This window comes from Xenopus laevis, chromosome 8S, assembly GCF_017654675.1.
Source record: "Xenopus laevis strain J_2021 chromosome 8S, Xenopus_laevis_v10.1, whole genome shotgun sequence".
Lineage (NCBI taxonomy): Eukaryota > Metazoa > Chordata > Amphibia > Anura > Pipidae > Xenopus > Xenopus laevis.
In genome coordinates, this window is record NC_054386.1 from 15,898,609 (window position 1) to 15,912,772 (window position 14,164).

Consider the following 14,164-nt stretch of genomic DNA (forward strand, 5'->3'; position numbering starts at 1 on the left):
ATGTTTATATGTTTCGTGTTAATTAAATCAACTCCTGCTGTTCCCTTGTCTCCAACTAATGCTAATACATCCATATAACAACTAAGGAGCCACATTGGATACACTTAACCACACTCATTCATACATGGCCTGCCATGTCACATTTGTATCACAGGCATATATCAGGACATAGAATATATCTGGCGGAGTACAATATTTAATTATCTCTAACAACAGTTATCTTGTGAGTGAAATTGTATGAGAAAATTAGTCTTGAGTTGCATCAAGATTACAATGACCTATTGATGTTCTTGGCGATATTTTTTTTTCAACAGTTTTTTAACTGTGTCTGTAGGTATGAATGGTTGTTTGCAGAGTTATTGGAATACAAAAACCAGCCACAGAAAACTTTAAGTGTCAAAGATTTAACAGTGTTTTAGTTGAGGTTGAGCTAAGGCAGAACAATGAATCTGGCCTGCAGTTAATAAGAGTACCAGCTAGTTTTCTGTTAGCCAAGTGATCTTGATTTCATAAAACTGAAAGCTACATGGACTCTTCTGCTTTCACTTATTTTCCTATCTTGTTCACTTTTCATGTATAAACAAATACTGCAGGCTGCAGAGTTGTCATATAATGCAGCAATGAGAGTTCAGTCCACCTCATTTATTTTTCATGGTGACACTGTACTAAAATTGCATGCTTAGAAGTTTTACTGTTTGGTTGTTAGAGCTGAATTAGCATAGCAGCCAAGAAGCAGTTTGGAAGATGGTGAACTTTAGATTAGGATTGATAATAAGTTTCAGTTTGCACAGGTGGTAGCTGACATTTATGAGCTTTCTCTGTGTGATCATAAATACTGTTATGCTAAAGAATTGTGGAAGTAAAGCCTAGAAAGTGTGGGAAAGCCTCTAACAAGCATATTTTTTGTTGGTCTAAACTGTTCTTGCCTTTACAGTAGATGTTACTACACCTAACACTGGCTCAAACCGTGTATTTCCTGTCGAGAACCCTGAGAAACCAGCAAAACGAGTTGATTTCCTGAAAGTTAGCGAAGAGTGCATTGTGAGCAGCACAAATCCCAGCCCAGACATAGCACTGGGTGAAAAAAGAAATGAGGAGGAAGATGATGAAGTGTCTCAACAAAGCCAACTAAGTTCATTGCAGAATGAAACATTGACCCCAGAAATCTGTAAACAGACCAGTTCAAGGAAAAGCAAAGAGAATTTGAAAACAGCTAGTGAACACTTGTATAACAAAACAGGTTTTATGGTTGAGCCAAAGTTCATGCCAGGAATTGAGAAATTAAAAAACCTTGGCATTAAAGGTCCGACCTTATGCCCTGATATGTGTGATATTTTACTAATATCCCCTAAAATTCATATTCCAAGGAAGCAGAAGTCCAGAGAAGTGCCAGCTGCAGTTCTTTACCCTGATACAAACAGAAGTAATCCGAAAGAAAAGGTAGGGGCATGCATTGCAAAGGCTTTTGTTTGATGCTACTGGAGACTTAATAAAGGGTTGTGGGTATATTTATACAGACACATTTAAAATGTAGTGACACAGGGTGGTTCTCAAATCTGCATATTCTTGATTGGCAAGAAGTTTTCTTCAGCAGAGGTGTCGGGTACCTGCTCAGGTATACTCGCATCAAAAACATTTTATATTGCAAGCATAAATACAACCGATTTGTCTCCTGATCACGCCTATACAAAATATATATAGATGTATTGGGATTTCTAACTTGTATAGGTCAAAAACTCCCAGCAGTACACTACTAAATTTCAAAATCACGATTTCAAAAATCAGCATACTTTAGATTTCAAGGTCAAAAATGTTATCAAAATATTTTTACATGGGAAACCCCTATATCTTTGCACAGATATATGGTTATGTATAAGTAATGTATATTCCTACTGGATGGCTGGAGACTAGCTCTGGTAGCGAAATACCTAAAGTAAACCAACTAGTTGGGCAGTTTCTGCTATAGTAAATGAGAGCCTACATGGGCATATTCTGGCCTTTCTTTGTCAGCAGTGAATCTACCTTGCCTGACATTAGCATGAATGTCTTCTGGAATCTGACAGAGCTTTTTCATTTTGTCACAGGAAAACATTCTCTTGACTGAGTGGATTGTAACATTTTCCAATAAAGCTGGTGTGTGCTTAGAGGGGAAACGAGTGTGAGTATTTGTATGTGTGTTTTCTAAAGTTTACTCCGTCATTCAGTTACAAGCAAAACTCTTAAAGGAGAAGGAAAGCTACGGAGGCATTTTATTGCCAATAGATTAGCTGCAATAGTGCAAGCTAGAATGCTATATTTATTCTGTAGAATGTTTTATCATATCTTAGTAAAAAGCTCTAGAATCTCTCTGCTTGTTTAGGATAGCAGCTGCCATATTAGCTTTGTGTGACAACTTCCTGCCTGAGTCTCTCCTTGCTCACTTATAGCTCTGGACTCAGATTACAGCAGGGAAGGGAGAAGGAGGGGAACAGGAGCAAACTGAGCATGCTCACGCCCGGGGCAAGGAGGTTTAAGCTGAAGGCAGGAAGTCTGATACAGAAGCCCATGAGTACACAATAGAAGGAAAGAAATGCAGTGTTTTTTTTGACAGAGGACTCAAAGCAGCATTACTTTGAGGGTTTACTGGTATATTTAGGTGGACCTTTCTACTTAGTTTTAACCTTTCCTTCTCCTTTAAGACTTGTGAATAGACACCATTACATTTTTTTTAACATGACTTGAATAGTTATACTGATAGTTTCTACATGCAGCCATACTCTTTAGAGCATACCTGTAAGACTATAAATCATTACCCAGTGCTTTCAGTTCAGTTAAATAAGGGGCAATTATGAGTAGTGTTGCTAAACACCAGGGCAACTAAACCCTCCAAATCTCCCCATGTTCCATTACATTTAAAGGGCATATATCATGCAAAAATTCTTTCCCCCACCAGGAGGTGTGGGCTAACATCCCTCACTCTGGTTAGGGGAAACAATAGTATTTTGTGTATTTTGTTGGAGCACTCGCCGGAAGGGAGCTTCTGGTGGGGGCAGCCAAGTTGGGGCACATACATCCACATAATGAGTGAGCTGGGATATAATTTATCAATGATGGCTGCCCTACATGATCAAAATCCTGTGTTGTATTTTATACTGTCTAAAAAGAAAAAAGGTTTAGGAAATCTGTGGCTTTCTAATGTACTTGACATGACTACATGAATATACTTCTCTCCTGCAGGGATGCCTCAGGGCTGTATTGGCACAGTAATGTTATAGTCGAACGTATCCAAAGTGATAAAGTGAAGACTTTTTCTGGCCGTGTCTATGAACTGAAAGGGGAGGCTGATAAAGCTACTATGCAGTTGGAAGGAGGAGGTGGGGACTAATGATGCAACATTGAATTGATAAACTAATTTAAAATCACTGTGTTCCCCACTAATTTGCCAATATTTTTATAAAAAAAAATAATGTTTAAACTTCTACTGATACTAAACGTTTTTTTATTTATTTTTTTAAGATTCAAAATAAAATGTACTACTATTATGTAGTTATGGCATTTAAGAAGCCCACGTTCCACACAATTACTGAAAGGAATGATTAATGAAGTTATCTAAATATATGTGTGCCCACAACTACATACCTTTATTAATTACCTGAAGCCCGCGGGTTACTTCTATACCCGCCCCTTCTGTGACATTGTGTTTATGCTATTTGATACGATTGCAGGATTTCCCCCTTGGTTTGTGCACAAGTTTGCTTCTGGCTTTCCAGAGGACTGGAAGACTCATGTGGATCGTGTTCTGAAGGAAAGACACAGGTCTGATAATATAAATAAAGGGGATTTTCAGTTGCTTTATTTTTTTATCTTATGTTGAATTGTTTTTATAAGTTCTTATGTTTCCCAATATTAGCTAGGTAATATAGTTAAAGGGATACTGTCATGGGGAAAAATTTTTTTTTTCAAAATGAATCAGTTAATAGTGCTGCTCCAGTAGAATTCTGCATTGAAATCCATTTCTCAAAAGAGCAAACAGATTTTTTTATATTCAATTTTGAAATCTGACACGGGGCTAGACATATTGTCAATTTCCCAGCTGCCCCAAGTCATATGACTTGTACTCTGATAAACTTCAATCACTCTTTACTGCTGTACTGCAAGTTGGAGTGATATCACCCCCTCCCTTCCCCCCCCCCCCCAGCAGCCAAACAAAAGAACAATGGGAAGGTAACCAGATAGCAGCTCCCTAACACAAGATAACAGCTGCCTGGTAGATATAAGAACAGCACTCAATAGTAAAAACCCATGTCCCACTGAGACACATTCAGTTACATTGAGAAGGAAAAACAGCAGCCTGCCAGAAAGCATTTCTCTCCTAAAGTGCAGGCACAAGTCACATGACTGGGGGCAGCTGGGAAATTGACAAAATGTCTAGCCCCATGTCAGATTTCAAAATTGAATATAAAAAAATCTGTTTGCTCTTTTGAGAAATGGATTTCAGTGCAGAATTCTGCTGGAGTAGCGCTATTAACTGATGTGTTTTGAAAACAGGATCCCTTTAAATAAATGGTAGGCAGTATCATTGAGCACTAAGGTTCCTTTGTCCTTTTAGTGTGGTTGTTTTTTGTTTTTTTTCATTTTGAATATATTTATTATTGTTTTGTGCACCATTTGTATTACTGTATTTATGGACTAGGGCAGAATAACCTGTATCTGTATCAACTTGACTATAAATGATCGTGTGCTAGCGCAATGAGACCTGCTTTTACTCTCTAGTCTAAGTGGTTACAATTTTATACTTTTGGTTGCTGCCATTCCTCAGCAGTAGCAAGTGCTAAATACTTCCTTATGAGGCATGTATTGAGTCAATTTTTTAAATTGAGTATGCACACATTAAAATGTTTTATCTGTTTACACTGTCTATTTTTTGAAACCTTAGGGCTGAAATAAAAGGAAAAAATATTAACCGTATGAAGAATGGAGATATTAAACAAAATAGTCTGAAGGGCATTCAAGAAAGGGCAAAACATTGCTGCACAGATACAAAAAATAAGCCTGCTAGACAAAGAAACGATTTATCAAAAGAACTTATGAGGCGCCTGCCTAGCTCTGCCACCATTAATACCAGGTTCAACCTTGGTGATACTGACCAGAGAAAAACCAGAGCCTGCAGTGCTTTGCACACTGAGCCAAAAGGTATGACATCAAATAATGTACAATGCAGAACTTCAGACAGCTGGGATTCCAGTAACTCTGATACAGACCGGGAAAAAACTAGAAGAAGGAAAATTGTATCAAAGGATCATACATCCAAGTTGACTAATAACCTCTCCACCACTGATGCCAGAATCAATCCTAGCCACAATAACAATTGTACATATGATTTGTCATCTGAAGGATCGCCCACGGTTCCAAAAGAAAGGCCGGCACTGGTTAAGAGCAGGAATGTAATTACAGATCTACAGACTAAGCACCGTTCTGTGTCAGAAGAACTGCACTCATCACTCCTCCCTAAACCTTTCAACTACACAAAACACATTGCCATTAAAGTACAAAATTCAACATATGATGCGTCTCCCTCTGAAAGTGATGTCAACATACATCCATACACCACCAGATGCCCCACTAGTTATTCAGCAAGTGGAAAGCAAAGGGGTATGTATATTGTGCTTGGTTTATGTAACAAGCACAGATATTGTTTTGATTTTAGATCCATTGCTTGTACATATTCTGTGAATTAAACACTGTGAATTGGCACTGTTAAAGGAGAACTAAAGAAGTAGCTAGAAATGTTGTACATTATGTTTTGGGCTTCTGTACCAGCCCAAGGCAACCACAGCCCTTTAGCAGTAAATATCTGTGTCTCCAAAGATGCCCCAGTAGCTCCCCATCTTCTTTTCTGCTGATTCACTGCACATGCTCTGTGCTGCTGTCACTTACTGAGCTTAGGGCCCGACTCACAATATACAGTCCACATAGAATAGAAATGTCACAATATAAGGCTAAATAGTAATTAATACAGATAATTATTACATGACAGCACAGAAACCAGTGCAATTAGCATCAGAATTCAATAATCAGCCCTGTAGCATCAGCTTATATTACAGGCCAACCTCAATTTGTGACGAGCCCTAAGCTTAGCTTCTCAACAGCTGCTCAGAGCCCACTGAGCATGTGAGTGTCGCAGACACCAAGATGGTGACCCCCTGTGACAAGTTTGAAGTCCTGGATCATTGCTGCTATTGACAAGCTCAAACTTTAGGCTCGTGCAATACGTTCAGTATATAAAATATGACCTTTTTAGCCGTATTCATTTTTATTGTTTACTTCTCTTTTAAGGAGGCATGCATGGCCAGAATTGGTCAGGCAGTTTGTGCTTGTTTTGCCACCTAAAGATTAATTTCTACAGACTTTCCTGTAATACGATTATCCCAGTCTGCTTTTTTATGTAGCCTCATTTTAGCTGAAGGATGCTGCATTAACATATCCAGAACGCAAAGGAACTGCATCTCCCCATCACTAGGACCATCAGATCAAATAGATCAAGGGTATATGACTATTTATGTGGATGGCACAAAATATATGAAAAAAAAAAATATATATATATATATATATAAGTCCTAACTGGTGCACTCCACAGCGAAAAGTTAACTGCCTGGGTGCTGGTAAAGGTTACATACAACAAATGAAAAAAAGACCGCATTTACAGGACTTCTCGTGGAAAAAAAGCCTCAAAGTGCTGTGTATTTATTCCTCAAAATCATAAATACACAGAATAAATAAAAAGGAATAAATACACAGCCCTTTGAGGCTTTTTTTCCACGAGAAGTCCTGTGAGTGCGGTCTTTTTTTCATTTGATATATATATATATATATATATATTTTCAAAATGGACCAGCACACCGTTTATCTTCAATCAAAAAAAGTGTTTATTCTTCATACACTGTGCATCCAACATTTCGGCCTGCATTCAGGCCTGAATGCAGGCCGAAACGTTGGATGCACAGTGTATGAAGAATAAACACTTTTTTTGATTGAAGATAAACGGTGTGCTGGTCCATTTTGAAAATATACAATACACATTGACTAAGCACCCGGCTTAAGACTTTGAGATTGGAGTGCAAGTGTCCATATTGGAATATATATATATATATATATATATATATATATATATATATATATATATATATACTATATAACTGAGGGATATTATGTGCGATAAACACTAGAGTGCAGAACAAGCCCTAGTACCCTATTTATGTGGATGGCCCAGTAAGTTACCATGCAACCATTTATTCTTCAGGCTGATGAAACTGTTTGGCTCTGTCTGTTCACCTTAATTTTGCCTTGCAGACTGGACTGCTTTGCCTATTAAACTGGAATATACAGTGCAACTCTTTTCTTGAATTATTCTAAACTACAGAAGACCAGAAATGTAATTGTTGATGAGGATAATATTGGTTTAAAGGCTAAGGATTAGTGATGTGCGTTCCGAGACGATACCCGCGGGTTCGGGCCGGCCTTGCACCCCACCTTTCCGGGTCACGGGCGGGTTGAGCTCTTCTGACTTCTTTCCCCGTCCGCGACCTTACAAATGCCGGCATTCGACTTCCTGCTCACCCTGCCCCTTTTATGACATCATCGGCGGGCGGCATGGATCTATAAAAGGAAGTTGGGCGCGGGTCGGGTTATAGCCCGACCCGCATATCACTACTAAGGAGACTCAAGTTGTGAACTACCAGAAGTCCTGTAAGATGATTATGACAATTGTTTTTTTTTGCTCAGCAGTCAGCATAATTTTGTTTTAAATATTTTAGTGGAGAATGAGCAAAATACCCCCCCTGCACAACTGTCTAATCGTGATGCTACCGTTAGCCGCAGCGGACGACTTATTAAACCTGTCCTGAAATACTGGTGTGGAGAACGAGTAGTGACTGACCGGAACTTAAATTTTGTGATTGAGGAAGGATCAGCAGATTATCTAGAGGCAGACACGGTAAGTAACTTTTTGTTATAGAAAATTTACCTTGAATCTTTCGCGAAGGGTTCGAGGGTTCGGCTGAATCTAATAATTAAATACGATTCTCTGCATTCATTTACCTTAGGGGAAAATTAGTCTTTCACTTATATTTTGCTGTATAACTTTGTAAGGGCATGTTCAACTAACTATTGATGCTCTCCTGTTTTTTGTAGAGTCTAGTTAAAACAAATTCTGAAACTGAATGCAGGCAACCCTCCACTCCCAAGGAGTTAGGCAAAATTTCCCCCAGACTGAATAAAGGCAGTTCAAACATGGAGCAGCAACAAAGATCAAGTGAGGTCTTATTAATGTGGTTATTCTCTTGTCTATTTATATAATATATTGATTTGTGCTTGATTAAATCAAAATCTTAACCAGTTAGAACCCGTAGCACATGGAAATATATTATATTATATACAGTATGTATATATATATATATATATATAATATAATTATGTAAAATGTGTATATCAGCCCCTAAATAATTGATTTGTAGTATTGTCTGCCATACTTTTAATTGTTACCTAGTTGTTAAAGGGAATCTTATGCCAAAAGTTATATTTTGCCTAAATGTAATTTTAAGCAGCTTTCAAATGTACAGTAAAGATTTTCAGTGGTTTATTCGTAAGGGTACACGGGCAGATTCTGTGAGATTAGTAGCCCCGACGACAAATCGCCTCTTTTTCGGGGCGACAATCTCCCCAGACTGCATTGCCCTACCTTCCCGCCGGCTATAATGAAAAATTGCTAGTTTTCCGAAGTCGCCCGAAGTTTCCTTGTGAGTCGACTTTGGAAAACGAAGCGCCGCGAGTGCTATCCCGCTGGTGATTTTTCATTATAGCCGGCGGGAAGGCAGTTTGGGGAGTTCTGACTCTTGATACAAGTTAGCAGTTTTTTTTCATTCTGAAAACAAGCCAGGTTATTAATAGATCTGCGCAGGCATCTGAAAGGCATTGTGGGATCTAGAGCTTGGCTGCAGGAGAGATAAGGTGGCCAAACGAGCGGATCTTAACCCGATAAACCCACTAACGGCTGGGCGATATCAGGCAAATCCGAACAATCGGATTACAATGCTATCAAGATGCGGTCCTGGATCGTAGAAAACAATCAAACTTGACCGATATCTGACCGATTTTTGGCCTGATATTGATTGGGATGACCTGTCGGAAACCCCACACATGGGCAGATAAGCTGCCGAATATCAGTATCGGCAGCTTTTTTTTTTTTTTTTTTTTCAACTGTGTTTTTATTGAAGTTCACAGAATCAGAAACAAATAAAGCGGTACATAACCAGTTTCAGAAAGGTACAATGAAGACATACATCATGTATATGGTCATGTATTGACAATATCCACAGTAAACAAAAATTAAACAGAAAAGAACAACTCAAAAAAGAAAAGGTAAATTACGTGGTACTAAGCAGTGCACCTCATCTGAGGGTAAGAGGCTAACGTCACCTCATAGTATTATATACGTAAGGAGATCCGTAATGCGTTCCAATGTTAAGAGTCTATCCGGTCCCTCCTCCTCATGAGAAGGAGAGGCACCCAACAGCCCCAACTCCCAAGGAGGGGGGGATGGATTATGGAAAGATAGTAGTGTCTGAACACCCAATGTCCTTCTTGGTTTCTATACCTCCTTTTGGAGTTCAGAGCAATAAGAGTTCCACATAAACCAGTCCTTCTCTGTAGCTAATGCAGCTTTAATCTGCCCGTGTATGGGCACCTTTAGTCTTACGTGTATCAAGACTAGGGATGCACTGAATCCACTATTTTGGATTCGGCCGAACCCTTTGTGAAAGATTCGTCTGAATACCGAATCAAATTCAAACCCTAATTTGCATATGCAAATCAGTGAGGGGGAGGGAAAAAGAGTAAAACATTTTTTTACTTCCTTGTTTTGTGACAAAAAGTCAAATTATTTTAAGGATTCAGTTCGGCCAGGCACAAGGATTCGGCCGCATTCGAATACAACTGAAAATGGCTGAATACCAAACCGAATCCTGGATACGGTGAATCCCTAATCAAGACAATGTACAAGTAATCCAGCTTCAGTTGAAGGGTCGATGGATATCCTCATTAGCTATCAATAAGGGCACCATCCTTTCTACTAATATGTAGTCAGATGCTATTGGCAGGCCAATGCTAGCTAGTTAAAATATGCTGGTTCGGGTAAACCCAAACTTTGTCCTAGAAATATAAAATTAATATATTTAAAAGGAACATTTTTTCTGGCATCTTTTGATGCTTTCCTTCTCAATTTTGTTACGTCTCTCACACTGAGTTGTAGAACCGAGCAGGGAGACACTTCTTGCTTCCAAAAAGCTTTTGCTGTTCTCCCTGGCCTTTGCCCTTGCCAAACTGATGGAGATGCTCAGGTTATATATTCATGGTACTAGCAGTATAAAAACTTCTAATATGAAAAAAATAATAATCAATAACTCAGGAATCTTCTAGGACTTACTGTTTATTGACTTGCATTTTGTATTGCTATTCTTCTATAACAGCACAGCTTCGAAAACAGATTTGGACAAAGGATTCAATTCTGAATCGAAACGAAAGTTTGGGCAAGAGTAGCACGGACACAAGTGTTTTTGAGAGTGAAATCGGAACGCGCCAGTCAGAGAAGGATTCTAAAGAAGATCAGATTTGTAAATTGCCTTTGCAGAAACCAGGCAATGCTCCTGTCGATCTGGGGGATAACTTGTCTGAGACTGAATCTTCAGAAGAGGACAGTCCGTCTGGCCATATTTCTATTAAAAGGACACCAAGATCTTTATCCCAAAAGGACATGAATAAATGTAAGCAAGACTTGCACACTGAGGGAAACAAATACGGTTCTGTGGAATTTCTCAATAATTTGAGAAGTTCTCCAAAAGAGACCCTAAAACAAAAAGGCCCTCGCCATAAAAGAAGTAGGGGATATAAAGCTGAACCACAAAGCATTGATCTTCTAAGCTCTGCTGACTCTGATAAGGAAAAAAGAACCAACGCTAGAAAATCTTCTGTTCGGAACAATCTGAGATCTCAAAGGCAAGCTGGCCGCTCGGCACTGCGCGCTTGTAAGTTTAGCCTTGAGGCCTCCGAAGAAACATCCAGTTCAGATAATGATCCGCAGCAGCAGCCAACAAATGCCACAGCTAGAAGTTCTATGGGCTCCGTACGTAGTCCTACTTCAAGATTAGTTTTTAGTAAAAGGACAAGGGTTCTGCCCAGAAACCAAAGTTCTGCTGTACCCTTTATAAAAATGAATCACGGTGAGGAATGGACAGAGAAGGAAGTTGAGCGTCTTTACAAGTAAGTAATAGAGACAGTATTTTAATTATAGAGTTGTATGAGTATATAACCATCCAAATTTGATGGGGTTGTTTACCTTAAAGCTTACTTATTAGTATGTTGTCTTCAGCTATCAGGCTTGGAATTTAAACTTCGCTGGTTGGTAGGGGGTTAATTACAACAGACAATCGGAGCAGTTTTGAAGTCAAAATGGAGGGTGAAAAAAAATAAGCATTGAAAAACAAGAATAAATACAAAAACAAAGCCTCCCAGTTCAGGGGTCCCCAACCTTTTTTGTCTCGGGGACCAAAGAAGAGCCAAATTGCCAAATTTTTGCAAGGACCGGGGGTAGGTCGGAGGGGTCAGTGAGGGGATCAGCGTCCAATTCTGGCGCGGTCGCGTCCGATTCGGTGTGCCACTTTAATTGTTCGGCGGCCCATTTCAGGACTGTCCGTGGCCCGGCGGTTGGGAACCCCTGTCCCAGTTAATCTGCTTTTTTTGTTACATTTTCAGGTGGTTTCAGAAAAGTAAGGCAAATTATATAAAACACTAAACGAAAAACTGAAACATACTCTGAATAGACCCATCTTTAAAGGAATTGTTAAGTATAAAAATAAAAACTGGGTAAATAGATAGGATGTACAAATTAAAAATGTTTTCAGCATAGTTAGTTAGCCTTTCTCTGAGGAAGCCATTTGGCGAAACGCATCAGGCAGGAAACTAGGATCACAGGGAGAGCCACGAGGAAACTATACATGCTCTCAGGGTCCCCTCAAGGAGTGAAAAAAATATTTGAATATGGCAGGGTCACATGGGCAGATTCGGGGAGATTTAGTCGCCTGGCAACTAATCGCCTCTTCTTCGGGGCGACAATCTCTGCAAACTGCCTTCCCCCTGCTAAAATTAAAAATGGCATGCGCTTCCAAAGTCGCCCGAAGTTTCCTTGTGAGGCAACTTCGGAAATCAAAGTGCCGCCATTTCTCATTATAGCGGAAAGCAGTTCGGGGACATTGTCGCCCCGAGGCGATTAGTTGCCAGGCGACTAAATCTCCCGAAATCTGCCCGTGTGACCCTGCCATATTCAAATCAACCCTTGTGTCCTTGCCCTAAGAGACTGACCCCCATTTGAAAGCTTGAAAGAGTTCGAAGAAGACGCCAAAAAATTAAAAAACTATAAAAAAATTAAGACCAATAAAAATTCATCTCAGAATTAGCCATTCTATAACATACTAAAAGCTAATTTAAAGGTGAACCCTTTAATCTTTTATTATTTAAATGTAAAACTGCACCTGCACTCCCAAAAAAAAAATCTTGTTAGTGGTTGTACAGATATGGGACCTGTTATCCAGAATGCTCCGGACCTGGGGTTTTCTGGATAACGGATCTTTCCGTAATTTGGGTCTTCATACTTTAAGTCTACTAGAAATTCATTTAAACATTAAATAAACCCAATAGGCTGGTTTTGCTTCCAATAAGGATGAATTATCTCTTAGTTGGGATCAAGTACAAGCTACTGTTTTATTATTACAAGGAAAAAGGAAATCATTTTTAAAAATTTGTATTATTTGGATAAAATGGAGTCTATCGGAGACAGTCATTCCGTAATTCGGAGCTTACTGGATATCGGGTTTACGGATAAGGGATCCTATACCTGTATTATTCATTAATCGGTGATATGTAATCCTTCGATTGTCTCTTTTCAGGGCTATTTCCGCTCTGCCAAAGCATAAAAACGAATTCTGGGTAGAGGTGGCCATGTCTGTAGGCAGCCGCTCTGCTGAGGAGTGTCAGGAAAAATACCTAGAGAATCAACAGTCGAGGGCATCTAAGGCCCAATCCAAAAAGAAACCTGAGTCCAGAAAAAAAGAACAAAAGGGTAATGAAATACATTCTATATATTTTACCTATAACTAAAGAGAGTTTATATTGATTATTATTATTATTATTATTATTAAAAGGTTATTATTCAAGGTAGCTGCCTCAGTGCTTACCTCGGAAGTAACAGCAGAATATTAAATGGGTCATCCACCGAAAACAAATTTTTGTTCATTTATTTTAAAGTTATTTGTAAAAGTAGTCCAGTAGTAGTTCCGAGCAGTATCTGTTCATCCCTTTCTGTTCTCTGGGTCTGACCCATGAAACATTCTTTGATAAATATAAAAGTAGACCATGTCTTACAATCTCTGTACACTTCTATGGGATTTTTTGAAGGGATATTTGTCAAACGATGTTTGGGGCAGATTTATCAAGGGTCGAATTTCTAAGTAATGGGAGTTTTTTTTTTTTTTAAACTCCCATAACTTCGAAGTTTGAATTAAAAAAGACCAACATTTTTTTTTTTGTGAATAGGTCCGTTTTCAATCAAAATTGAAGCATTCGATCGAATTCGATTCAAAGTTATTCCAAAAAAAAACATTGATTGTTCATAAACTCCCATAAACTTGAAGTTCAAAAAATAAGGACCAATGGAAAATGATTAAAAAATTAGAATTTTTGAAAGTCGGGTGAATAGGATAGACCTGCAATTCGAAAAATTTTCAAAAGTCCACCAAACTACTCCAAATTGATTGTAGGAGGTCCCCCATAGGCTAAAACATGAATTCGGCAGGCCAATAGTCTAATTTGAATTCATAAAGGGACTGTACATGATATATTTCGAAATTCTAATTTTTTAAACTCCAATCGAATTTGCTCTATTCCCTAACCGAATTACACTACGGTGCAGATATATCAAGGGTCGAATTTAAAAAAACTTCGTAATTCAAAGACCAATCGAAATTTATTCAAAAAATAGGTCAGTTTTTCGATCAAATTTGATTCAAAGTTTTTCCAAAAAAAAACCTTTGATTTTTCAAAGTCCACTAATTGACTCCAAATAGGTTCTAGGAGGTCT

The 14,164-nt window shown here is 38.7% G+C and overlaps 1 protein-coding gene across 8 annotated transcripts in view; it reads left to right on the forward strand.

Moving 5' to 3' along the window:
* mis18bp1b (MIS18 binding protein 1 b) overlaps nt 1-14,164 on the forward strand; it is a 42,219-nt gene that overhangs the window by 8,105 nt on the left and 19,950 nt on the right. For 7 of the 8 annotated variants that reach the window (XM_018231817.2, XM_018231813.2, XM_018231819.2 and 4 more), the window contains 9 exon segments: nt 935-1,440; nt 2,085-2,158; nt 3,217-3,353; nt 3,705-3,795; nt 4,916-5,631; nt 7,794-7,972; nt 8,170-8,290; nt 10,503-11,292; nt 12,975-13,147. In XM_018231817.2, coding sequence (XP_018087306.1) covers nt 935-1,440; nt 2,085-2,158; nt 3,217-3,353; nt 3,705-3,795; nt 4,916-5,631; nt 7,794-7,972; nt 8,170-8,290; nt 10,503-11,292; nt 12,975-13,147 — 2,787 coding nt within the window. 8 annotated transcript variants of the gene reach the window in all.